Source organism: Typopeltis vanoorti, chromosome 1 (assembly GCF_054136105.1).
Source record: "Typopeltis vanoorti isolate ZY-2024b chromosome 1, IOZ_Tvanoo_1.0, whole genome shotgun sequence".
Taxonomy (NCBI): domain Eukaryota; kingdom Metazoa; phylum Arthropoda; class Arachnida; order Uropygi; family Thelyphonidae; genus Typopeltis; species Typopeltis vanoorti.
In genome coordinates, this window is record NC_143549.1 from 63,743,036 (window position 1) to 63,770,248 (window position 27,213).

Here is a 27,213-nt window from a genome sequence, read left to right on the forward strand (position 1 = left end):
GTTTCAACATTGCAATTATGATCTGAGTTGTATTGGCAATCATAGCGCGATGATAACATTATTGTGAAATGTGAGTAAGTTGCTCAAACATCCTTTCTTAGTAAACCCATGCTGTTCATTGCAAAATGGAGATTCTCTGTTAACCCATTCCTGAAAGCGTGCCATGCCCAACTTTTCCAAAATCTTCATCCACTACTGCAGAGACACTGATAAGTTGATAGATGGATTCATCAGTCTTTGCATCGCCCTTGTGCAATGGGATTACCATACTTTCTTTCCACTCCCGAGGAATCTTCCCTGCACTGAGACTCAGATTATATATCCTGATCAAATTAATAGCCAGTTCAGTAGAATACTGTTCATCATCCATGTGGATATTCCCCATCAGCCCCTATTGCCGAATTCTTATCCACTTTGCAGCAGCTCTAATATCTCTTCTTCATACACCTGGGTGTCTTCCTCCAGTGAAGAGATAGCAGTTAGCGCAATGTTGCATAATCCAGGTTGATAGCTTTTAACAAAACGGTCATTCATTAGTTGAACCTGTTTTGTCCTACCATCCGCACATCACCTGCATTCAGTTGAGTACAATGGTTGTGACTCTTCTAGACGGTTATCATTTTCATAACTAACATCATCCTTACTCACACGGTACTCCTTCCACATACATCATGCGTTTCTTACGAATCTCTTGCTTAATAAGCCTTCGCATCGATTTCATTCCTACCTATTTGTTCTTCGAACTATGTGGACACATTTTGATATGACATCACTTGGGTATTTTTAAACACTTCTTAGATATTGTCGATATCCTTTCCATCCAACAACTGATACCACAGTGCAGAATCCAGCATACTTTTCAGTTGGTCATTATTTTTTACTGGTTCAGCATGCAGTTCAGCATGTAACCTGGATGGAATTTTCATAAACTTAGTCACTTCCCAAGTGAGTCCTACATGATCACTGTCACCAACTGGAGGCAGAATAGTTACGTATTTAACTGAAACACCCCATGACACTGTAATCAGATATAACACACTTGATCCTCGAGTTCATTCTATCACATACTGCTTGAGGAAGTTGTCTCACAAGAGCTCAATAAATTCAGTGTCATTCTGCTCATGTGAGTTTACTTCTATTCATTCAGTGTCGATAATTAAAGTCCCCACCATCACGATTATTCTCTTCACACACATTGTTGTTAATTGGTGATGTATTTATTCATGACTAGCAACCGTTTCACTAGGTCTGCAACAAACCTCGGTATGTAATTGATCTTGTTAGGCTTCATTATAAACCTTTACATTTCAAACTCACTGCTACATGAAATACTGTTACTAGTACTACAATCATAGTCTCAACAATATCTGGATTCAGCCATCCAATATCATTAGCAACACACCCCTCTTCTCCTTTCTTGTCTATCCTTCCTAAAAATACTGAACCCTTAACACTTGATACCAGTTAGTATATCTGTTTCTGACAGCCAGGTCTCACTAATGCCTGCAATCTGCGGTCCCAATGTATTTCAGTACGATAATTATTTCTCAAGTACAAATGCTGCTTACATTTGTAAAGTGTACTGAAAATATGTGTAATTCCCAAATGCAAAATCTACACATTTATCATTTTCATAATTTTTACGTCAGCTAATAATATCTTGTGTGTTTTGCTCCGATATATAGCAAATGCCAAAAGGATCATATTTTACAATGTTTATATTTTTCATTTTTCACATTTTTACAGTATTAACGTTTTCTACTATGTTGGTCACATTTTTTCTGCAATGTTTAATTTTTTGATTGGTCACATTTTAGAATTTTACATTTGCTATTATGTTCCATTTCAAGCCTACTGTTATCTATAGCCTCCTTTATAAGACCGTGTCAAAATATTGTAGTATTTTTGTAGGACATTTTTCGCATTATGTTTTAAAAGATACTAAAAGAGGTTATTAAAATTAATTGATTTCCAGCTTGTTAAAATTTTCTAAATATTAATACACATAATAGAAGTGTTTGTAACTTGTCATTTGTTTATCATTTCAGGGTCAACAGATATTGGATGTTTGCTTTTCAACTCTAACTTTACTCTGCCTATTTATCGAGGAGAGAGTCCAAGCCCCACCCTAGGAATGATCGTTGAGTGCTGGGATGAAAATGGTATAGTCACACACACACACACACACACACACACACACACACACACACACACACACACACACACACACACACACACACACACACACACACACACACACACACACACACACACACACATTCTGGGGGCATTGCTCGTACCAACGCTTCGAGTAATACTATTGCTTTTTTATGATGTTTGGCGTCCCAAAGCCATTGGGCTCCTGGGCCGGGGTCTCTTGTACCTAGAGTCGGCACTGGATGTGTTTATAACTAGTATAAACTGAAGGAATATCATGCTACCAAGTCAGTACAACTGTGTTCCAGGTAAAAGGACTGCTCAAAGGGAACTGATGGAGTTTGAAAGAGGTATTTTGATCGGATGCCAGGATTCACTCCTATCTGTTCAGCAAGTTGTTGAAAAATCGGGTCATCCGAGCTCAACAACCAGTGATTGCATACTGAGATGGAAACGCAAGGAGTCAACTGCAAGTGCTACCTGCACTGGACAACCCGCTACTCACACCGAACGTGACCGTACGGTGAAATGAAGGATATTATGCAATAACTGCCATTAGACGGACGAGGCGTTTAAATGCGGAGTCCCAGGCAATGAATGGAAGATGAATCTGTACAAAAACATTCAGAACCGAGGCTGACAACATGGGTTCCATGGTAGGATCGTAATATTCAAGCCCTACATTACTCGAACCAAAGTATAGCCTCGTCTTGTGGTGCAAAGTGGTACAGTATAAAGTATAGTGGACGTAGAAGCGTGGAAATCTTGTTATGGAGCGACGAATTACGCTCTATCAAGAAGATGGACGTGTGAGTGTGGTGTATGCCAGTGAAGTCTCTTACCAGAGTAGCAGTGTGATGGTACGGTTTTGTTTTTCCTAGCTTAGCCTCGGACCTCTGTTTGTGGTGGCACGAACATTGAACTCCGAGATGTAGGTGAATATTCTGGACAATGAAATGCTTTCTACTTTGTGACGTTTCTACAGAACTGACCATTGTATCTTTTAACAAGACAATGCTTCCTGTCATAAGGCTGCTGTTGTAACTGCGTGGTTTGTGGGCATGAATGTTAACACATTTAATATTTGTGAGATGAACTGGAGCATTGGGAACAGTCATGCGAGGTTCCCCCCCACCACAAGAGTCCAGTGTTGCGTCCCATTTTACGATTATTAGGCTTTCAACTATCCTTACATGTGAAACCTTACTTGTCGTTGTGCAAATCTTATTTATATACGAGATATCACCCAAATACAAATATTCAAACTTCTCCTCCCCTTAGTGTCCCTAAATATTTATTTTATACTGTGCCTTTCAGGACATTTAGTTTAAGATATAAAATTCAAAAACAAGGAGCAATTATCAAAATATATCTGAGTGGGAAACTAATATGCAGTCGTGACCTTTATCTCGTAACTTAACAAATTTCCTCCCCTTGCGTGATTATTCGTACGTTGTTACAAGTGGTGCATTGAGCGGCAATATCAGACAACTGTATTTTCAATGAACAAAAGTTTATTGAACTCTTAAACATGGTACAATTCATTCTTTATCAAATAAAACTCAATTCAATACTAAGAATATATAATACAAATTTTCTTTAGCTAAACACAAGTATTAGGTTAAGATCCTACATGAGAATTGTGATCATATCGCCATAACGATTCTATACAAAAAAAAATATAATCCTAGAACTAGTTGATCCTTTATCTAATCCCTTACTGGTTTGATCACGCTAAAATTCTGTATTTTCTAGGACATATATAATTAATTACTCTAATTTTCTCAGTAAGAGAATATGGATTAAAATTATCCTTTCGCTGAGCTAATACACACTTTTGACCTTTTAAACTCTTTTAATTAAAATACAATGTACATGCATAAATCTCTAATACATGAATTACGTATTAATTAATAATAACAAGCTCAATTTTATTCTAGTTTGACATGTACTAAAGTCCTAGTATAATTCTCCTTGATCCTTTCAACTGTTCAGTAATTGAACAATGACTACAGTTACCTATGATTTAAATTGACACGAGATTTTACAGTACCTTTTGACTTGGGTCTTCTACACTGGTCTCTATAACCTATCATTCCTAAGTTCCTTTGGCACTAAGATGGGCTTTTACAATCTTTACCTTACAATCTTCAATCAAGGACATACATAGGATCGTCTATTCTATGGCTGGGAAATTCACCACGTGGGCACTGACTCCTTTATAGAATTTTCTTTCTCTCGTTACGATCATTGGACGATGAAACACACTGACATTATCTTCTCTCTTTTAAACTAAACGGCGTCCCTCGTTTCTTACAATAGGAACACCGAATCGAAATCCCGCGAGAAAACTCCTAACCCGTCATTCAGGAAAACCGCGTGAGACCCATACGAAGACTCGTGAAGAAAACTCTGAGAATAAAAGCCTTTTTTTTTCTCATCGTATAAAAGGGGTTCATAACCCTTTTATACGATGAGCCCCTACCGGCATCTTCTTCAATTTCTTTTCTCTTCCCCCCCTCCTTACTGGAGTCGATAACCAATTAGAGTGGCGTTTTTCTGTCAAAACATCATGCGGTCTGTGTTCACGCGACAGACACGTGACGAAGTCTCAAATTCGGGAATTATGACCTTGAGCTTTGGTTTTTTTGTTTAAGTTAACCTCTGTGTCATCGATACTAAATTAATCCCCTTTCCAAAATTTTCTAAGAATTAACTCTAATCTTTAATCTCTTATTTCAAGTGTAAAAACTAGCCTCTCACATACAAAATCCTGTGACTAATCTTCTTTGCTTTACTTAACCTTCTTTTTTTTTATTTAGTTCAACAAACAATTTCAGCTATATTTTTCACTTGGATCCAAGCATGTTTTTCTTTCTTTTTATTTTTTGCATTCGTTACTTTCAAAGGTTCTTAACGATATCTGCTTAGGAACAAGCTTGCTTACTTAGTTATCTATACAGGGTTTTTATTTCTTCTCTTGTTACATCATGATAACTTGAAATTTTCACATTTTTAAGTTATCAGGGTGTAACACCAGGACCTCATTACATGACCACGAGAAGCATTGTCAAGAATTTCCATTGATCGCTATCGTATGGTTGTGGAAAATATGCCGAGTTGGATCACCTCTCAACCCAGCAAAAGGAGGTCCTATATCTTATTAAGGTGGGCGCTATAACGCTTTCTTTCTCACAGTATGGTTTTTGTTGACTTCTTTCCAAAATTAATAAAACTTTAACTATTATTTCTTCTTTTAGTTTTATTCCTTGTTGATTTGATTTTTAAAAATTTTTATTTTAGGAAAATCAGTACTTGGAAAAAAGGGAGAAATGGTGATTGCTAAACCTTTTCCATCTATGCCAATATGCATTTTGAATGATCCAGACCGAACTAAGTATAATGCATATTTTTCCAGGTTTCCAGGTTAGTATCTCTCTCTCTCTCTCTCTCACTCTCTGTGTGCGCGCGAGCCAAAAACAATAACACCCAGTGGATTAATAAAATTAATGAGTCTCCGTAGATTGTTAGTCGGGATCAACGATGCTCTTTGGTTGGAAGGCCTTGATTCGGATGTCATCTAAGACGCGAAGAACTTTTATAAACGTTGTTTTCATCTGAATGTGAACTAGTCTCTTGCTGTGGTAGCCGGGTTTTTATCTGGCAAGACAAATAAATCATCCATGGCGAACACAACCTATAGACAAAGCATATATTACAATTAATAAATTACAATAAATATATATATATATATATATTAGTTTAATAAAATGGTGTCGTACTCTTTCGCATGGACGTTACAACCCTTATTCATCATCACATCCACTAAATTAAAAAAGAAATGGTAAGCATTTTTATGTTAACTCCACACACAAAAGACCGAAAAAAAACCCAAAGCAGTTTAGCAGCATAATATGTGGGAAAGTCGTTAAGTATAAAGGAGTCAAAAGATGTGAGGTCACTTGGAGCCTCCAGGAATACAGAAAGGGAAAAATGCGGTTGTATGGAGGATTCAGGGATTACAAATGTCTGGTTCATCATCATCAATGCTTTCCATGACTACTGACATATAAGGCTACAAAATGTCCCTGGTTAACTTAAGGATATCAGTTGTTAGTGATATTAGGATTCGTGTTAACAATCAGTAAAATAGGAGGTTTGATATTAAAAAATTAGGGAAGTCACGAGATGACATTGAAGAATCAACTGGGGGTGACTCCATCTGAAATTAGTCAGCTGATGGTTTAAGCAAGGTACTGGATGATGGGAATTCTATCAGAATGAAGGAGAACCAGAGGAGGGGGAGGGGAGAGAGCCTTGGAAAAACTGCTGGGGATGATGGTGGTGTCATCTGACGGAAGTCAGCTGATGGATTGAGCAAGGCATTATGGATAATTTAAGAAATGCTCATTCTGAGTAATGAAGCCAGCTGAAGTGGTTATCACCAGATGACAGCACAAGTTTTCCTAAAATCACTTTTACTAATTTGAATCTGGAGAGCAGTGCAAGCAATCAGACCAGTTAAAGGAAAAAGTCCTGTCGAATCCATTGGGGACCAAGAATGAGAGAAGCTAAGTGAGGTGATGATCTGGATTATATAAAAATAAATATATAAAAACACCATAAATAAATAAATAACTTTTTAATTAGTACCTCTTAACTCAATCATTTTATTAATGTACTACAGATGATAATCTTGATGAATAAGAGTGACATAAAAATTGTGCTGCATACAGGTTAAAATTGGTTAAGGATGTTGGAGAAATTATGAGAATTTTTTGATATTGTGGGGTTTTAGATAAGCTTGCGTTAGATCTTCGCAAGAGTAATTGAGAACACTAAATATGGTGTTTCTTCTAGCCTGATCAGTAGAAATGGAAAAGAAAATTTATTTTCATTTATGAATATTGATGTCCTCAAGGATATACCTCCGTATAAGACCGACTAACTTATCTTCACCTGGAAGGCTTAATAAAGGTTCCTGAACTCCTAACGGGATTCGAATCATGTCTTTCGAATAAAGAAGTTGGGAATTTTATTTTATTTTAATTTTTTTATTGATCTCTTAAATATTTGCATATGTACAATGATCATCTATTCAGTGTATTATTTTACAAGGTTCAGCACTTTGTGCTACATATAATGAGATTTCAGTAATGATGATGATAACATAATTATTTTTTTTTGCTATTTTTTTAAATAACAATCACAGTAATAATTTACAATTATATTGTTCAGAGTTGCATAAATTATATAATATTACATGTTGTAGTTTATTCTTTTTTTTTTTCGAAGTTTGAAAAGGTGTGATTATACACCAGTATTTGCACATATGCAATCTAAATATTATATTTCCTAATTCTCACAAAACATACAGTGTGAACTCATTATTTACATTTTTAAAAATTTTATTTTATTTTATTTTATTTTTTATTTTTTATTTTATTTTTTTTGTTCTTTCAAATATTTACATATGTACAACGATCATCTATTCAGTATATTATTTTACAAGGTTCAGCACTTTGTGCTACATATAATGAGATTTAAATAGTAATGATGATAACAGTTTTTTTATATAACAATCATAATAATAATTTACAATTATATTGTTCAGAGTTACATAAGTTGTATAATATTACATGTTGTAGTTTACTATTTTTTTTTCAAGTTTGAAAAGGTGTGATTATACAACAGTATTTACACATATGCAATCTAAATATTATATTCCTTATTCTCACAAACATACAGTGTAAACTCATGATTTACATTTAAAAGATTTTTTTTACATTGCATACATTTCTTACAATTATTATATACATTACATACATTTGATTACATATGATACGTTACATACATTTGTTTACATAAGATACATTACTTACATTTGTTACATAAGATACATTACTTACATTTGTTTACATATAATACATACATTACATACATTGGTTTTCATGTGATACGTACATTACATGCATTTGGTTACATATGATGCATCTTGGATGAGGACTAATTTTTTTCCTTTCATCCTCGAAGCTTATATGTAAGCTTATCTGAGGATGACACCAGTTGGTTATTATGTATTGTTTTTTTTTTGCTGTGTTAAAATAATAATCATAGTAATAGTAATAATAATAATAATAATTTTTCAACCAAACTTTATTATTTATACATAATATTTATAATACATTACATAAATACAGTTGTGCATACAGATACTTAACACGTACATAATTTTTTTAAATAATAATAATTGTTTAAATATAATACTTTTTTTCAAACTTCAAATTTTATTATTATTCACACATAATATTTATAATATATACTTGCACACTAATCTGCTTACATATATACTTATACTTACAGATAACATGTATTTTTAAAGATAATAATTTGTTTTTGCGTACAAGTACATTCTGTTTATATCCATATACATTTTCATTATATATACATATGCATTACATATTAATGTTTTAACACTTTATTATAAAGTAAAATTTTAACACTTTATTATAAAGATAAAGTAAATAATAATACTTTTTTAACAATGAATTTCATACAGATTTTCCTTTTTTTGTATAATGTATTAATAATAGTTATTGTAGATGGTAATTTATAGTTGGGGTTGAATAAGATTACATTTTTAACAGTAGTTATACAATAACAATAAATTATATAAATTATAGAATTTTGCTTTTAACGTATTTAGGCGCTGTAACTACAGCACCTCAATGTAATGAATGGATTTTCTTTCATTGTATTCATTTCGGTCGAAATTTAAGGTCTCAGCTTGCATCCTCGAAGCTTTTTTAGTAAGCTTTTCTGAGGATGACACCGGTTAGTTATTATTTATTAGTTTGACTGCTGTGTTGGAAGTAGGCTGATGTTTGAGAGGTCTAATCAAATTCAAATTGATGATATATTCTGGTGTTATTACATCTGTCTGATGATTCATATTCATTTTTTGCTGTTGTCTTTTTTTTTGATCTGATTAGAAGTTTTTTGTTTTTCGCTGTGGCAGCCTATCTATGTCTTCTGAACTTTTGATTTGTATCAACTGGGAAGTTTATGACTTCCTCAAGAATATCTTAGCATCTCTGGTCCACAAACATTGGTAATTTGTTTTCTGTTTTTGCTTTTCTTGCTTGGTACAACAGATCCTGGTTGAATGGTGTTAAATATTCAGATAGGAAGATTGTACTGTCTTGCAATGCGTTCAAGCCCTTCACAACTGGTGTTTTAAATCTGATGGATTTTATGAGATTGCAATATAATATAAAATAATATAATATATATATATATATATATATATCATATATAACAATTTGTAGTATGATAACATAACATGATGATGATGTTATTATATATATAGTTCAAAACTAACTATATATATATATATATATATATATATATATATATATATATATATTAACTATATATATATATAGTTAATATATATATATATATAACTATATATATATATAGTTATATATAATATATATATAACTATATATATATATATATATATATATATATATATATATATATATATATATATATATATATATATATATATATATGGGAATAAATATATATATATATATATATATATATATATATATATATATATATATATATATATATATATATATATATATATAGTTAGTTAGTTTTGAACTGTAGCTACAGTCCGTGTTGAAGTTCTATTGTTAGGCAGCTGCGTGCGTCTGATTTCACGAGTGTGCCAATATCGGATAGTAGAGCTGAAAGCGTCCGGCAGATTATAGCTAAGGTTATTATTTATGTGATGAGGGTCCACAACAATTTCCTTAGACTCGATTATGCGTCGCACTACCTCGTCACGGCATATATGAAGGTTTGAGGTTGTTGTCCAGTTTATCTCATGTTGACGGCCTTCATGATTTGTGTTTACTGAAAACAGTACATGGCTTGACAGGGCACTTGCTCTAGTTCTTTTGTAGGCAATGTCCCTCTGGTGTTCTTCCAGACGTAGGAAGAGGGATTTTTCAGTTTGGCCATAGTATTGCTTCCCGCAGTCACACGTCCTTGCGCCTAAAACTATTCCCAAGTAAATGTTTTAACTAAGATGGAGAAAGCTGCATCACTACTTCCTGCCGCATACGCCAGTTTACATCGCATGGAAGCAATACTTGCGATTAACAATGCAAGACCTCCATCTGACAACATCTCCATTGGCGAAAGGCTAGCCATAAAAAGTCTTAAGAATAACAAAGACATCGTTATCATACAAGTTGACAAGGGCGACGCAACTGTGGTGCTAAATAAAACAGATTACCATGAAAAAATCTTGGCGTTATTAGGCGTTATTATTAATTGGAAATTGAGAGAGATCCAACGAGGGAGATACATAACAAAACAAACAACATCTTACAAAAAGCCACAGAACTTCCACGAAACATACGCCTTGCCGCTCGCTCTTTACATCCACTCATCTCAAGGTTATGTGGTCTCCCAAAGATACACATGGAAAACTGCCCACTGAGACTAATTTTAGATAGTATTGACTCGCCTACCTACAGCTTATCTAAGTTTCTGGCTTCATCTTTGAAAGGTTTTACAGGAAATTCTTCTTCATATATAAAAAAACTCGACAGATTTCGTCTCGAAAATCAAAAATTTAAAACTCCATTCTTCAGATATCATGGTGAGCGTTGACGTGGTAGCACTCTTGACAAACGTTCTAACTCAAGAGGTTCTCGATATTTTAAAGAACACGATTTCAAAAAAGATGTTTTCCTTGCTATCACATTATTGTGTTCACTCCGGCTACTTCCAATACGAGAAAAAAGTTTACAAACAAAATAAGGGATTAGCAATGGGCAACCCCCTGTCTCCTATATTAGCTAACATCTTTTTTTAAGATTTCGAAAACGAAAGGCAATCTCCTCAACTACTCTTAAACCAAAAATTTGGCTGAGATTTGTAGATGACATATTTCTTATCTGGGAACATGGCACCGATAAACTTGTCTTTTTTAAATCATTTAAACAACATCCATCAAGATATCAAATTAACAATGGAGGTTGAAACAAATGGATCTCTTCCCTTCCTGGACGTAAGACTTACTAAGACATCCGATTCTATTAAAATATCAATCTTTAGAAAATCTACACACACAGATCGATACCTGCATGCGTCCTCACATCACTATCCTGCACAGAAGGTGGGTATCATCTCAACTCTAGCACATCGTGTCAGATCTATACTGTCAGATGACGAAGAGCTAAAAAATGAACTACAACATCTACAGAGAACCTTCACAAGGTTCTCTGTAGATGTTGTGGCTACTCGTCGAAATCTATTAATAAGCATCTATACCGCCGCCATCAAAACAACTCAGAAACACAAGACAACCCCAAAGATTGTATCTCTTTACCATACATCAGCTCTCTCTCCACGAAACTAAGAAGACTTTTACGAAAGTGTTCAACATAAAAATCTGCTTCTATACTCTTCCTAAACGAAGATCGATTTTAAGCAAATACAAACAAGCTCACAACCATCTACAATTCCCCAGGAGCGTACAAAATCACGTGTGACTGCGGGAAGCAGTACTATGGCGAAACTGAAAAATCCATCCTCCTACGTCTAGAAGAACACCAGAGAGACATTGCCTACAAAAGAACTAGAGCAAGTGCCCTGTCAAGCCATGTACTGTTTTCAGTAAACACAAATCATGAAGGCCGTCAACATGAGAAAAACTGGACAACAACTTCAAACCTTCATATATGCCGTGACGAGGTGGAGCGCCGTATAATCGAGTCTAAGGAAATTGTTATGGACCCTCGTCACATAAATAATAACCTTAGCTATAATCTGCCGGACACTTTCAGCTCTGCTATCCGATATTGGCACACTCGTGAAATCAGATGCACGCAGCTGCCTAACAACAGAACTTCAACACGGACTGTAGCTACAGTTCAAAGCTAACTGAATTTTATAATAGTCGTTTTTATAGTGATACGATGTTTCTTATAGTGTTTATTTGCTTTCTATGTTCCCACGCCTGAAGAAGTCGGACAATCCGATGAAACATGTTGCGTTTTGAATAAATTTAATTGTTATTCTAGTCTCAGTTCTAGTTAATATATATAAATATGAATATATATATATTTATTTATGGATATAAATATATATATATATTTATAATATATATATATATATATATATATATATATATATAATAACATCATATAATATAATATAATATAATATAATATAATATAATATAATATAATATAATATAATAATAAATAAGAATATAATAATAATAATAAATTATTAATGGAAAAAAAATCAATTTTCATTGATAGGCATTTGGGCACAAGGAGATTTCTGTTATATCAATCCAATAACTAAAGGAATGATATCTCTTGGAAGAAGGTGAGTAGCAGTTCAATTCTTCATGATGTTGTTATGACGACTTTCTTGTTTTAATATACGGTAATCAAAGTAGAGAAGCGAAATTAAAATTAAAAATAATATATTTCATAAGCAGTGTTATGCAAACAGTAACCAGCTACAAATTTAAATATCGAAATGATTCTGTGTAGAGTTCAAAATTAATGCATTTGCATGTGCACTCCATACATACATTAAATTCCATAAATAGCAAGTAGATTATACTTTTGTTTGTTGCTAAGGAGAAGAGATTAACTTCATCACATTTTCAAATGGTCTTTAAAAAGATATGATAAAACAGTTCACACGTGATTGCATTATATGCGAGTAACTAAAACCACCTCTATGACCATCATCATCATCGTGGTCATCATCATCATCATCATCATCATCAAGACTAACACCTGATTAAGTTTACATTATTACTATCGATAGTTTTCCTCGGATGTATGATCACATATGAAAATGAAAAAGATATAAACGTAAAAATTGCAAAATATTTAAAAATAACAGGTATAATTAACTCTATATTTAAACCAAACCTAGTTCAAAAACAAACCAGCCTAAAAGTATACAATACATTAGCCTTATCGGTCTTAATGTATGGAAGCGAAATCTGGACAATAAAACAAAAAGACAAACAAAGATTAACAACAGAAGAAATGAAGTTTATGAGAAAAACTGAAAAGTATACCGTATTTGATCACAAAAGAAACGAAGATATTATGAAAGAATTAAACCAAGAACCAGTAATAGAAAAAATTAAAAAATATAAACATAAATGGATGGAACACGTTCAAAGAATGAAAACAGAAAGATTACCAAAACCAGCCTTAAAGTACAAGCCATTACGAAAAAGAAAACCAGGACGTCCTCTTATACGATTCAACGATGACTTCTAAGGCCGGAACAGGCCATGCTAGACCTAAATCCTTGATACGTATGATGATGATGATAGTTTTCCTCAAATTACTTTTTTATCTGTCAGAATTCCAATGGGGAAAATCGTATTTCTCGGTCTTCTAGGGCACTGCTTACTGCATTCTTTCACTTGTCATCTTGGAAATAAACACCTGTTTTTGCAAATATTTCTCTACATTCTTTTTAAGTGATTATATCACATCTTAGATGAGTTCTGTTCACACATATTCCTGAATGCTAACAGTGTCAAGTTCCTTCCTAATATCTTCATTTTTTATCAATATCATCTGATCACACACCTGATTGTTCTCAAGAAATTAAAAGAAGAAAATAAACAGACTAAAATAAATGACTATGCACTTACATAAAAAAAAGCTAGTGATTCATTGTTATTTTTTGAAATAATGTTTTTTTTCAAGTAAAGCTTAAGATAGAAATTTTGATCTTTAGACACTGGTAAAATCTTTGCTTTACAAAGGACCCAGTTTTCATATTTTTAAGAAATAACAGCAATAATATGAAATTATTATTTATTTTAATTTATTTTGTCAAAAGTGAGTATTATTATGCAGTCGTATAAATCAAGTCAAATTAGCGAACGTGAACTTCGAATAGTTTTTGTGAAAAAAATTAGCGGCATCTAACGGAAGCAGCTTGCATTGCACAAAATTACAGTTTCCTTCATGGAAGTAAAGTTTATGAAAGCAGTATCTCCCAGGAAGTTTTTTTTTTTATTTACTGGTAGATAATTACATAAATTTTACTTAATAATAATCAATCAAATTTTATTATTCATACATAATTTCTACAATATATAGCATGCACACAAATGTGTATACATGTATATATATATGTATATAATAATTAATTTAAATCAATGTATATATCTCGTTGATGGTAGTTGTGTTTAGTAGAAGAATACAGCGGAGAGAAGTAGAGTGTCCTTCAGTGATGAGACCTTGGACGCATTGTAGGTGTCAGGTAACAATACAATGGTGTCCAAAAGCTAAGGATAAACTACATTTTTACTTTTATATGAAAAAGTTTTCATGACTACAGTTAAATGTGATGTGGGCATAAATTTATTGCCAATATATTAAAAAATTATATTACACAAAAGCGTGTGTTATAAATTTTGTATAAATTATATTGTAATATTAATTTTAGAAATTATGGAATTTACAACCTTGTTATAAATAACTGTTTTAATTTCCCAACGTTTCGACCTTCATATGAAGGTCATCATCTGGAGTATATACAAATATACAAGGACAAGCTGAGTTACATTGCACACAGTAAGCTGAAGAAACAATGATTTAATCACTGGTTATTCTACTGGCATGACTTCTAGTGAAAAACAAATACAGATAAAATATTTAGAAACTACATCAAAGCTAAATTATATTTAAGATAACATGGGAGAAACATTCTTTCATATAGATAGTTTTCTTAGAGTAACAATGATGTCCTATTTTTTACATGAATATTGTTATATTAGATTTAAGATTCTGGATTATCTACAGTCCTGTTTATAGTTAGCTCTTAGGAAGAAACGTTCCGTGGGTAGAATATGTGCCTTCCATATGCTTGGGATTTTTAGACCATCATTATTGTTCAGATTGAGGTGATTGATAAGAATCTCACAGGCTTCCTTAAATTTGCGTTCATACCATGTTTTGGTGTGATGTAAACAACTGGTGCTTTTCCAGTCAATTCTATGTAAAGTGTTCAGGACATGATCAGAAATGCCAGCTTCACCATAGTTATTATATTTAATGTGTCGTTTATGTTCCTTTTGTCTGATAGGAATTATGCATCCTGTTTCCCCTATATATGGTAGATTGCAGGTGCAATAAATACGGTATACTCCATGGTGGGTCAGCGGAGGGAGTGGGTCTTTTGATAAGTTGAGTATGCTTTTTAATTTGGCAGGAGGTTTAAAGGTGGCTTTGAGGTTGCATTTCTGTAGTATTCTGTTTATTTTATCTGATGTCCCTTTAATGTAACGAATGGTTATAGTTTTATTGTAGTCTGGTTTATCTTCGTTTTTTATTGAGGTCTTGTAGAGAATTTTGTTAATAGTGTTTTGGCTGTACCCGTTTTTTTGAAAAGTATTGCTGATAACTTTAAATTCGTCTTGCAGTGCCTGTTCACTGGAGCAGAACTTCAGAGCCCTGTTTTTTTTTTGTTTTTTTTATTTTTGAGTATTAATGACACCTAGTTTTTGTGTTTGGCGATGGTAGCAGTTTATGTGTATATATTGGCTAGTATGTGTCGGTTTCCGATAAACAGTGAAGGAAAGACTGCCAGAGGGAAGACGTGTGACAAGTGTATCTAGAAACGGAAGTGTGTTCGGTTTTTCAATAATTGTGAACTGTATGCGTTTCTGTTGTTTGTTTATGTGGCTAATGAAAGTACCTAGTGTCTGGCTTCAATGGGGCCAGATCGAGAAAGCATCGTCAACGTCTAAGCCAGACTGGGGTTTTAAAGGACAAGAATCTAGAGCATGTTGCTCAAAATGTTCCATATAACAGTTAGAAATAGGGCGAGGATAATGGCGAGCCCATGGCTGTTCCTTCTTTTTGTAGGTAGAAAGCATTTTGCCATACCAAATAACCAGAAAGTAATACATGCGCAATGAGCGCCATGATGTCTGGAGGGAATTTGTAAAAGAAGGATTGTGTCATTGATTGGGATATTCGTAAAGAGGACAGAGACGTCAAAACTGACTAATAAATCATCTTTTTTCTTAAATTATATTAAGAAATTTTTCTTTTAATCTTTTAATCTTCTTTTAATCTTAAGAAATAATTCTTTTAATCGATTGGCATTTTTAAAACGTTATAGGGACAGCAATATCATTCGGAATTGCATCAAACTAAAGAGAAAATTTACCTCAACAAAGTCAGAACGAATATACCACCACATGGAGAAAGCGTTACTCAGAGAACAGATCCAGGCTATTAAAAAACACTTGGCCTTTACTCAAAACCAGGTACAAAATGTAAAATCTGAACTTTCAAGTTACTTGAACGCAGATATTTAGATTATCCTCGAAAAGATTACGGACAACACGGCAAACCATATCCTTCAAACTAAGAAAGAAAATCTCATATCCAAATTTCATGGACTAAAAGATTGACGAAACCAACGGACATATTTGAATTTCCCCACAGTGAACGTTAACAACCAACTAGAAGCAAGGAACAACAGGAGCCACCAATCGCTTGCAGGTAACAGTAACGTAATTAACCTATCCAACCAGGCCTTAAACAAAGATGAACTCTCGCTACTCAGCAAAGGTCTAAATTTTGCCGTAGCACCCAGATCGATGAACAAACTGGATTTTATTTGTGATATTGAAAGAGGCTTAAGATTCATCCCAAATACCATAGCAGATAAAGTACGTTTAGTAACCGCCAACATTTTAAATATAAATTATAAGAAAACAATCACTTAACGAAACACGAATTAACAGCGGTGAAATCATTAAAATCAAATCCGAACATCGTAATAACTAGAGCAGATCAAGGAAGTGACACCGTAATTCTAAACCGAACCACATATTTGGGAAAAAATGAATCTGGTAGTCTCGGACAATAGTACATACCAACTTGTTAAGTACGATCCAACCAATAGAATATAAAAGAAAACAGTGAAACTACTTAAATCAATTACTACATGGCCCGAAGATACAGTCAAAAAATTACTTCCGCACTACACTCGTTCCCCGAGAATTTATGGTCTATCAAAGATACACAAACAAAACACACCACTCCGGCCGATAGTGAAAGATATAGACAGCCCGAATTATCACCTAGCCAAGAAATTAGCGGCAACACTGAAGGAGTTGATAGGTCATTCCCCCTCCTATATCAAAAACACACACACAACACTTCATAAACATCATCAAAAACATTACATTAGAAAAAGATGATTTATTAGTCAGTTTTGACGTCTCTGCCTTCTTTACGGATGTCCCAATCAATGAAACATTCCTTGTTTCATTGATCAAATTCCCTTTGATCAAATTGCGCCATTGATCAGATAACATGGCGCTCATTGCACATGTTGTTACACCTGATATCTTAAGAATGTAGAATTCTCAGCTATCATGGTGTAACATGAAGAATAAATAAATTAAAAACCCTGCATAAAAGATAATAGATGAATTATTTAAAAGAAAAAAAAAGAAATATTCTTGCATCCAATAAAATATATAAAATATAAAGGTGTTTGTTAAACTAACTAACAAAAAAGAAAGAATATATTAATGTTGTAATATGGTATAAATGAGAAAATTTAACTAAATAAGACAGAAAAGGATTAGTCATAAAAGATGGTATGTGAGAGGCTAGAGATTAAAATATTAAGTAAATTCATAGAGAAATTTTGAAAGGGGATTAAGTTAGAGGCTAGGGTCAAGTCGCGGATTGAGACTTCTTGATGGCCTCGCCGATCAAATGACGTTTGGCAGAAAAACGCCACCCTAATTGGTCGGTAAAGTCAAGTCAAAAGGGGGGGGGTGGAGAAAAGAAGTTAGAGAAGGTGAGAAGTTAGAGACGGTGCCGTTAGGAGAGAGGGTATAAAAGGGTTAGAACCCCCCCCCCCCCAGGGACTCCTTTTGGCTTTTGGTTTTGGTTCTGCTCCAGGAGAGTTCTTCGCGAGCTCTTTCGTATAGATTTCACGGTGTTTTCCTGAGTGGCGAGATAGGGGTTATATCTCCCTCATCACAACACGGAAACGAAAGTGAGCGGGATTTCGATTCCGTACGTCCTATGTAAGAAGTGAGGAATGCCATATAGTCAAAGAAAAGAAAGCATATTCTTTGTGTTTCAACTCCAGCATCAACTACGAGAAAGGGAAAGAAGTAAAGAAATCGATGTCAACGTCGCGAGTTGTACAGCCATTATATAGATGATTCAAAGTGTGTCCTAAGTTACGAGAGGTTAAGACGGGTAAGCATAGTTCAATTCCAAAAGGAACGTAGGAGAAACAGATTATCGGAGAGGTTATACCAAGATAGCTCGATCAGAAAAAGGTAGAGGCCCATATGGAAAATTCAAGAAAGAAAGGTACTGTAAATTATATCTCGTGTTAACTAAGATTCGTCTGTATTAGTTATCATTATTCTAATACTGAACTGTTGAAGTGACCAAGAAAACAATACTAGGACCTTAGTATATGACAGAATATAATGAAAGTAAGCTTACTAATGTTAATATTATATGAGTAATTAAGTGTCCTGAGAATTTTGCATGTCTAATATATTGTATAAGAAAGTTTAAATGTCATAATTATGTGTCAGTGCAGTAAATGGTTTAGTTAATCTACTTAAGTTTGTATAGTTAAATAGTGTGAATTAATCTTATATGTCCGTGTCAAATGAATTTATGTGTTGAATGTCTATGGCGGTATGATCGTAATACCCATTATAGGATCATAGCTTAATTATTTATGATAAGCTAATGCCAGTTTGTAAATATTTAGTATAGCATTGAATTGAGTAATAATTAATATTTGAATTGTACCATGTTAAGTAATTTAATAAACCTTTTGTCCAATGATAAAACAGTTGTCTGAAATTGCTGTCCAATGCACCACTTGAAAAATTACGAACCTAATCAAGCGGGAAATTAATGTGTTAAGAAACGAGATAAAGTGTCACGACTGCAACATAGTTTCACTTTCAGACATATTTTAGTTCTTTCTCCTTGTTTTTGTATATAATATCTTAAACTAAATGTCCCAAAAGGCGCAGCATAATACAGATATTAGGGATACTAAGGGGAGAATTAACTTAAGTATTAGTAAAAATTTTGGTGATATCTCGTGCGTAGATAATAGTTGAACATAGATAAAGGGGAAATAACTAGATAGAATAAAAATCATAAATAGGGACACAACAATGTATTAGTTTCTGGTTATTTTGTTTAATTAATATATTTTGTTTAATTAAATATTTAATTAATTTTTAATTTTATCTGTATTTTTTTACTAGAGGTCATGCTAGTAGTATAACCAGTGATCAAATAATTGTTTCCTTAGCTTACTGTATGAAATGTGACTCAGCTTGTCCTTGTATATTTGTATATACTCCAGATGATGACTTAATATGAAGGTCGAAACATCAGGAAATTAAAAAAGTTATTTATAACACGGTTGTAAACTCCATAATTTCTAAAATGCTGATCACCGTGCAACCCTAAACGAAAGGATATTGTAATATGTTTTTGGCAAACATTACAAATTTCCTAAGGAATTAATGAACAGTGAACTAGGAATTAATGTAGAGTGCTTATAGAAAAGTATGCGACGAAACATCTCAATATGAAATATGTTCACCTCGAACTGCGATGCAGCTCTCATATCGTCGAACCATGCTTAGTACCAAGTGATTCAGGAGTTCTGGAGGCAAATTGGCCCACTCCTCCTTTAGAGCAAGGACAAGGCCTTGTTTGTTTTCTGGAGGGGTAATTCGAGCAATATTACTTCTCCTTAATGCGCCCCAAATGTGTTCATCTGGGGAGTGTGCTGGACACTCGATTTCATTATTAATATCCCCGGTCTCCAGAAGTATCTCTATTGCTCTTGTGCGATGTTGTATTGCATTGTCATCCATAAAAATGAATTCTTCGCCTACAGCACCACGGAAGAAACGTTCATCACTCATAGTTCATCTTTTTCCAACACTTGTAACTCGATGCGTCGATTAAGCATAATTCCTTCCCACACCGTTATGACCCCAGCACCGCCGCATCTATCCTTTTTCAAGGACATTCTCACGATGAAAAGCAGTACCACTTTCATTTGAAGATGATATGTCTTGTAAGTAGTGCATTCTGAAGAGTAATATCCTCCTTTTTTTTTTTTTTTTTGGTATATATAGTTACCTTGCATGTTACTGTGCACATTGTAGTCAAAGTGCAGGCCAAAATATTTGGAGGTTGTAACACCAGAGATGAGCTATGAAATTTTAACAAAGGGCTCTAATCGTCGAGCAAAAGAAAGAAAACAAAAACGTATTTCACATAAAATTTTTTATTAGTACAGCTTGTGTACAAATTCCAATCAAAAAGTATGAGAGGACAATCAACCTCTAACGGCTATCATTTTTAAACAAATATTTCACGATCTAAACATGAAATATTTGCACAATCAACTGTGTTAATTTATTTTACATAAGAAAAACATTTTTTAACTATCAAAATATAATAAGAATGAAATCTTTTATAATCTTTTATAAAACATTTGATTGGCTACTGATTTTACCATACGATTGGCTGCCAGAAGGGACAAGGATTAAGATAACGCATGTGCTTATTTTATTTTCAAACTTGAGCGCATTCATTATAGAGGAGTTGAAACAATAATTCCAAATAATCTATAACTGCAGAATAGACTAATTTTTGTTAGGTTACCGTATGAATTTATCGCTTAATATGTTTCAAAAAACATTTTTTTTTGAAAAAATAAAAAAGTAAACAAGAAGAACAAGGGGCTCGCAAATTTGAGAAAAAATTAACAAATTTTAAAATTAGTGGTGAGCTATAAGGGGGCGCCCCTTATAGCTCACTACTGTTTGTAACTTCCTAGATTTTGGGGCAGTGTGGAGTATGACATTTCAGTGATATGTGTGAGAGATTCCGAGGATTTCTAAATATTATCAGTTGAGATTTATTGCTATTTCTTTCGATAGAATTACGCACAAGCCAATCAGGGATTATGTTGAGGTATGTTTTTAAATGTTGTAAGCCTATTGTTGGTTCTTCGTCAATCGTGACTTCGTGTGTCGTGAGTCGTGTGACATCTGCGTACTTGTAGATGTGACTAATAGAGTTACTCCTTGAGGGATGCCACAACTAATTTCAGTTCTGTTGCTCTAAGTACGATTTATTTTTGTAACGGTGGTTCTGTTTATTAGGAAGTCTTCGAACCAGTTGTGTAGTCTTCCTTTTTTACCCACCATTTCGAGTTTATTTTTTCATTTTTTAAAGAATTGTGTGTTCTATGGTGTTGTTGTGGTTGTTGTCGAGTCCATTGATTTCATTTTCTAGATTTCAGCTTCTAGATATGGCCGTGGATCTGTAGAACTGCTTTGGCAATCTGTTAAACTTTGGTGGAGTAGAGCTTTTCTCTAGGGTTATTGTAAACTTTCTGTAGAGCAGCAGCAATTGCTGGACAAGGATAAATATGAACAGGTGTTAGTCAACTCCTGGACAGTTTTTGCATGTTTCATAGCTCCTAATATCGTCTAGCTGAATTTTCATGCTTTTAAAATATTCCGTCCTTAGTCTGGTGATGATTGTTGTTATTTCTTTATTTTCATTAATTTCACTGATTTCATTCTTCTTCTTGATAGTTTGTTTTACCAATCTTATTTTGGCGACAGAGTTAGCATCAGTTAGTTAGAGTGGGTGTAATTTTTGAGGTAAGTATCTTGCTTCTTTGGCTAGTCTGTCTGCTCTTTCATTGCCTTCAATATTTACATGGGCTGGTATCCATTGCAGTGTGCAGTTCTTATTTTTCAAATTTAAGGTTCATGAATTTTCTATGTGAGTTTTGTTTTTCCATTTTTTAATGCCTCAAGTGAAGATTTTGAGTTGCTTTAGATGGTTATTCCTTCTGTAATAATGTTTATTACTGGATTTGAGAGATAGACTTTGAGAGCTGTTTGTATGGCTGTTAATTCACAAGTGAAGTTTGAAGCTATTTTGCCAGATGTGGTTTTGATTTGCATTTTCTCGCCTCCAGGTAGAGTTAGAAAAATCCTTGAACCTCCTTGGTTGAGTGCTTCATCAGATGATCCATCAGTGTAGGCAATAACATGGTTTGGATTATTTAAGTGATGTATAATGTCTAGTCCTTTTCTTTTATTTTCTTGCTGTGAATCCTTTTATGAACAAAGTTCGAGGAGATTTAAGTTTATCATTGTGCTTTTTGGTAGAATAGTGGAAAAGAATGGCTTTGCTTATTTCAATGGATAGGCGCTCTAAGTCAGTCTGTTTTCTAATTCCATGATCATATTGTAACATAGATGATCTCTTTAGTCTAGATTTTCTTGTTCAGGCATCGAAAGTCCTCAGATAGATGTGATTCTGTTGGTGGCTCCTGATTCTGTTAGTGAATTTAACTGTGGAGAGAGTTTTCTTCTGTCTTCTAGTATGTGAAGCCCACACTCTTGTTGAGCTTTTAAATGATTTGTGGATGAGATTGCACCTATAATAATTTTTTCTGCTCTTCATTGTACTCTGTCAAGTTTTTCTTTTGAGCTAGTAGAAGCTGGAGCCCAGATTGATGAGGCATATTCCATAGTGGGTCTTGTGAGTGCTGTATATGTAGTTTTGATTGTCTTCGGTTTTGCACCCCACTTTGTTCCACAAAGTGATGATATTAAGCTTTTTAAGAGCTTTTCAGTTCAGTGCCTAGGGTTTCCAGTTCAAATTCCAGTTCAGTGCCTAGGGTTAGGCCTAACCATTTTGGAGACTGTTTTTTCTATTTTGGTATTATATATTTTGATTTGGGGGTTGTAATTGTGTCTATTTTTATCCTATCAGTGGAAAGATGCTCATTTTGTTTTATTCTGGGTTTATCTGTAGTTTAAGTTCCTTTGCCCATCTTTGAGATTGTTAAGGATTACTGCTTGTGTGCCAGATTGATATATTATCTGCATAGCATGATATTTTTGTGTCATTTATTATGTGAGGATGGATATTGTTCATATAGATGAGAAATAGGAGTTGGCTTAAGACAGATCCTTTTGGGACTCCAAATTAATGCATTTCCCCCTTATTCCAGTATCGTATGCAATTTTTATTACCTTTTGTCTCCAGTCGCGATCGTAGGCAGCTGTGAGATCCAAGAATATTGCTGTTGTCTTCTTTGGTGGTTTTTCTTGAAAGCATCTATGACTGATTGGCGAAGATAAAATAATTGATCTTCTGTACTAAGTTGAGACCTGTATGCAGTTTGGTAGAAGTTGATCTTGTTATTTTCTAAGAGCCAATTGATAAGTCTGGTATTTATTATTCTTTCATTTAGTTTACAGAGAGTGCTAGTCAAAGCTATTGGTCTGTAGCTATTACAGTCACTAGGGTTTTTGTTAGGTTTCAGTAAGGGTATAATGACTGATGTTTTCCAGATTTCTGGTAGTTTACCTGCATTCCAAGAGGTGTTATATATCTTCAGAAGGATATTTAATATATATATATATTTTCTTTGTTTTCTTTGTTGTATTGCAGCTTGCTTGCATTAGAGTAATGCTTGACTAGTAAATTTTCAATCTGTTTGTTTGTTAGTTGCTGCTGTATTGGTTCCTGAGGAGACTGCGTTTGAAGAGTGATCAGATAATGTAGTGATCAGTAATGTTACAGGATCAATTTTTTAAGTAGGCAATTCCAGTCAGTATTTTTTACAAGATTGTCGACGGTGCTCTTTAATATTATCGAGTTTTGTCGACGTTTGTGGGGTGGGAGGGGGGATAGATAACGTAATAAAACGAAGTTGATACAAAGTAGTGATCGGCAATTTTGACGTTAAATACTGATCATGTATATGTATGGAGGGGAGCCCATATGTTGATATGATCAATGCATGATTGTGTTAGTCAATGTTGAGTATTTTTTCTCTTGTTGGAAAGTTAATAGTAGGGTTTATGTTGTACTAACTTAATATATCAAGGTATGTGTTAGTGGTTGAAGAAGCGTGGTCAAGGGTACTTGTATTAATGTCTCCTATTAGGATAAGCCTATGTGTTATACGGGGTTCGATGTCGCTTAGCCATGCTTCTAATTGATGCAGTATGCTGAGTGGATTATTATCTGGGGTTCTGCATATTATGTTTATTGTGTATTTGATACTATGTTTGTCGCTATTTGTGATTTCCAAAATTAGTGTTTCCGCATGTTCAAAATGAGTGTTTTTCAGTCACACTGTATTTTCTTTGATAAATGCTACGATGCCTCCTCCTCTTTTGTTTGGTCTACATAAGTTGTAGGTTTGGTAATTATTTATGTTTTATGCGTAAATTTCTGTGTCGTTTATTGCAACTTCGGTCAGTATTAGCGCATCTATGTTTGTTAAGGTGTAATTGAGCTGTGTTATCAATGTAAGCCAGTGCTTTCTTACACTTCTTATGTTTGTGTGTATGACAGTGAAGTCGGTATTTGTGAAAATGTTGTCTGACCATTTCTTCAATGAGTCAAAGAACTTGAAGTTTATGTTGTCTGACTGGATATGTTCGACTATATTTGAGATCTACATTATATAGTTTTAAGTGATTTCTAATCTTGTTATTAAGGATGTGAAGAGTCAGTGCTTTATATTGGTAGGCTGTGTAGGTGGGATTCCCTTGCAATTATATAAACTCGAGTGTTTTCATTCTTTCTCATAAATATCTGTAAATCCTTAGTCCACAGGAACTTGTAGTAGTTTTTCTCTGTTTTTGTCTTCCTTGCTTTGTATAAAAGATTTTTAAGGTATGGAGTCCAGTGTTCAGCTATACAGGGCGGTTCAGAAGTCCACATACAAACTTTGAAGGGAGGTAGAGAACATCAAAATCTTTCCTATTTACATAGGAAAGCATGACCGGAAACGCCACCGAAAGGTACTAACAGGGACACAAAGATACAGGAATAACACAAGGCAGTAAGTAGTGTAAAAAACTTTATTTGGCGTTACTTAACGGCTCAATAGTAATTGGATACATAATATGGTTTCACATCAGGTGCTCAAAGTTACGACCATTAGCAGTGATGCATGCGTGACACAGATTACGCATTGATTGCCGTATTTTCGAAAATACTTGGGATTTCCCGGATATTAGCAGCGGCGATGGCGATCTTGCCACGACATCCATGTCAGAGGCAACAGGCGTTTCATACATCATGTCTTTAAGGGTCCCCCACAGAAAGAAATCAATGCTCGATAAATCAGGTGAGCGTATAGGCATGCGACAGGTCCACCACGCCCAATGCATTGAGCCCCAAAGGACCTGTCCAAATACTGATGCACAGAAATGGCAAAATGAGCTGGGTCCCTGTCGTGTTGGAATCACATCTGTCGACGCACAGTCATTGGAACGTTGTTCAGTAAATCCGGTAGAACTTTTTCAAGAATGGTCCGATACTTCTGGGAGTCCAGTCGGGGTGGTAACAGGTATCGGCCGACTAAACAGTCAGCGGCGATACCTGTCCATACATTAATGGCGAAGCATTGTTGTGCAGCATGTGATCGTACAGCGTGTGGGTTCTCATGGGCCCACACATGAGCATTGTGGTGATGAAGACCCCTTCATGGGTAAATAAAGCTTAAACTCGGGCAACTCGCAGCAAAGGTGGTAAAGTTCTGATCGCTATTCTTGGTATTTTCTATAATGTAAAACACATTTCCTAGGAAATGTATGCTGTTATTACATTATGGTGGGAGGTCACTACCCAGACCGGTTTCAGCCTTTATTGAGGCTTCATCAGTGAGTAGCTAGACCAAATTAATACCAAACGGTATAGCGAAAAGAATTTATATACTCTGTGTATGAGTTGTCAACACAAGTTGAAAATCTGGGTCTATGGCACTTTTCTGCAGAAATCACTTCGCGAATTCCACACGTCGAGGATAATCTCCGGCCATCAATAACTGGGCCGAAGATTATCTGAACCGTTGCAGATGAAATGGAAGTAAGGACTCAGAGTGCAAAACGCGCAATACACTAGATCGAGATACCTCTATAGCAGAGGAAACGGCACATGTGCTTATATCTGGATTATTGTCTATCGCATGCAACACCTCCTCTTCCATGGCGGGATTTAGCATCGATCTTGGCCGCCCACTATCATGCCTGCGATCCCTGAATGATCCATAGTCATCACACAAATTCCGATGCAAATGTGCAAACGTTTGGTGATGCAGTACACGTCTGTTTGGGTACCTTTCGCGATACATTCGTACAGCGGCTTGTCCATTACCATCATCTAACCTGTAAAGAAGGTGCATGTTTGGCATCTCAGCGTTCGTAAAACGATGCATGTTCTTCGTACGATGTCGAAAGCTTGAAAAGCTTGAATGAGAAAGCCCCAATTGCTCACCTGGAGCACTGGCGAACAGCGCCACCTATCACTTTCGGGTGGCGTTTCCGGTCATGCTTTCCTATGTGAATATGGTTGATTTTAATGTTCTCTACCCTCCCCTCAAAGTTTGTACGTGGAATTTTGAACCACCCTGCAGATTGGTGTTGGGAGTTTCTTGTCAGTTAGGATTGATGTTGTTGGCCTCATTTTCTTGCTTGCTGCAAAAATGGAGCCTCTCAGACTTCTGCTGGTAAAACGAGCGATGATTGGTGGCGGTCTCTCTTTTTTTTTGTGGGCCTCGGTTAATAGAGGCGATGTCTGTGGTTGCGACTTTTGACCCACCCTGTAGAGTGGTGTTGGGAGTTTCTTGTCATTTAGGATCGATGTTTCGGGCTTGCATGCCAATTTTGCTGTCAATCAGTTGACTTTTCGTTTTGTATTCCCTCAATTTTAAGTTCTTTTTTTCTTTCTTTTTGTAGCATATGCTCCATTTAACACTTCAGTGCGTTTACTTCTTTCTGCAATTCTTCATTTTCGCAGTTGAGTGTTTCTTGCATTTCTATCACTACCGTTAATTTTGTCATTATTTCTATCACGGTTCCTAACATTTCTTCAACCGTCACTTTTTTGT

General features: G+C 34.6%; 1 protein-coding gene across 1 annotated transcript in view; it reads left to right on the forward strand.

The window, feature by feature from the left end:
- LOC150110039 (acetoacetyl-CoA synthetase-like) overlaps positions 1-27,213 on the forward strand; it is a 58,344-nt gene that overhangs the window by 24,901 nt on the left and 6,230 nt on the right. The window contains exons 12-14 of the mRNA XM_090390882.1: positions 2,049-2,162; positions 5,461-5,583; positions 12,510-12,579. Of these exons, the coding sequence (XP_090247008.1) occupies positions 2,049-2,162; positions 5,461-5,583; positions 12,510-12,579 (307 nt within the window). The remainder of the gene's footprint in view (positions 1-2,048; positions 2,163-5,460; positions 5,584-12,509; positions 12,580-27,213) is intronic.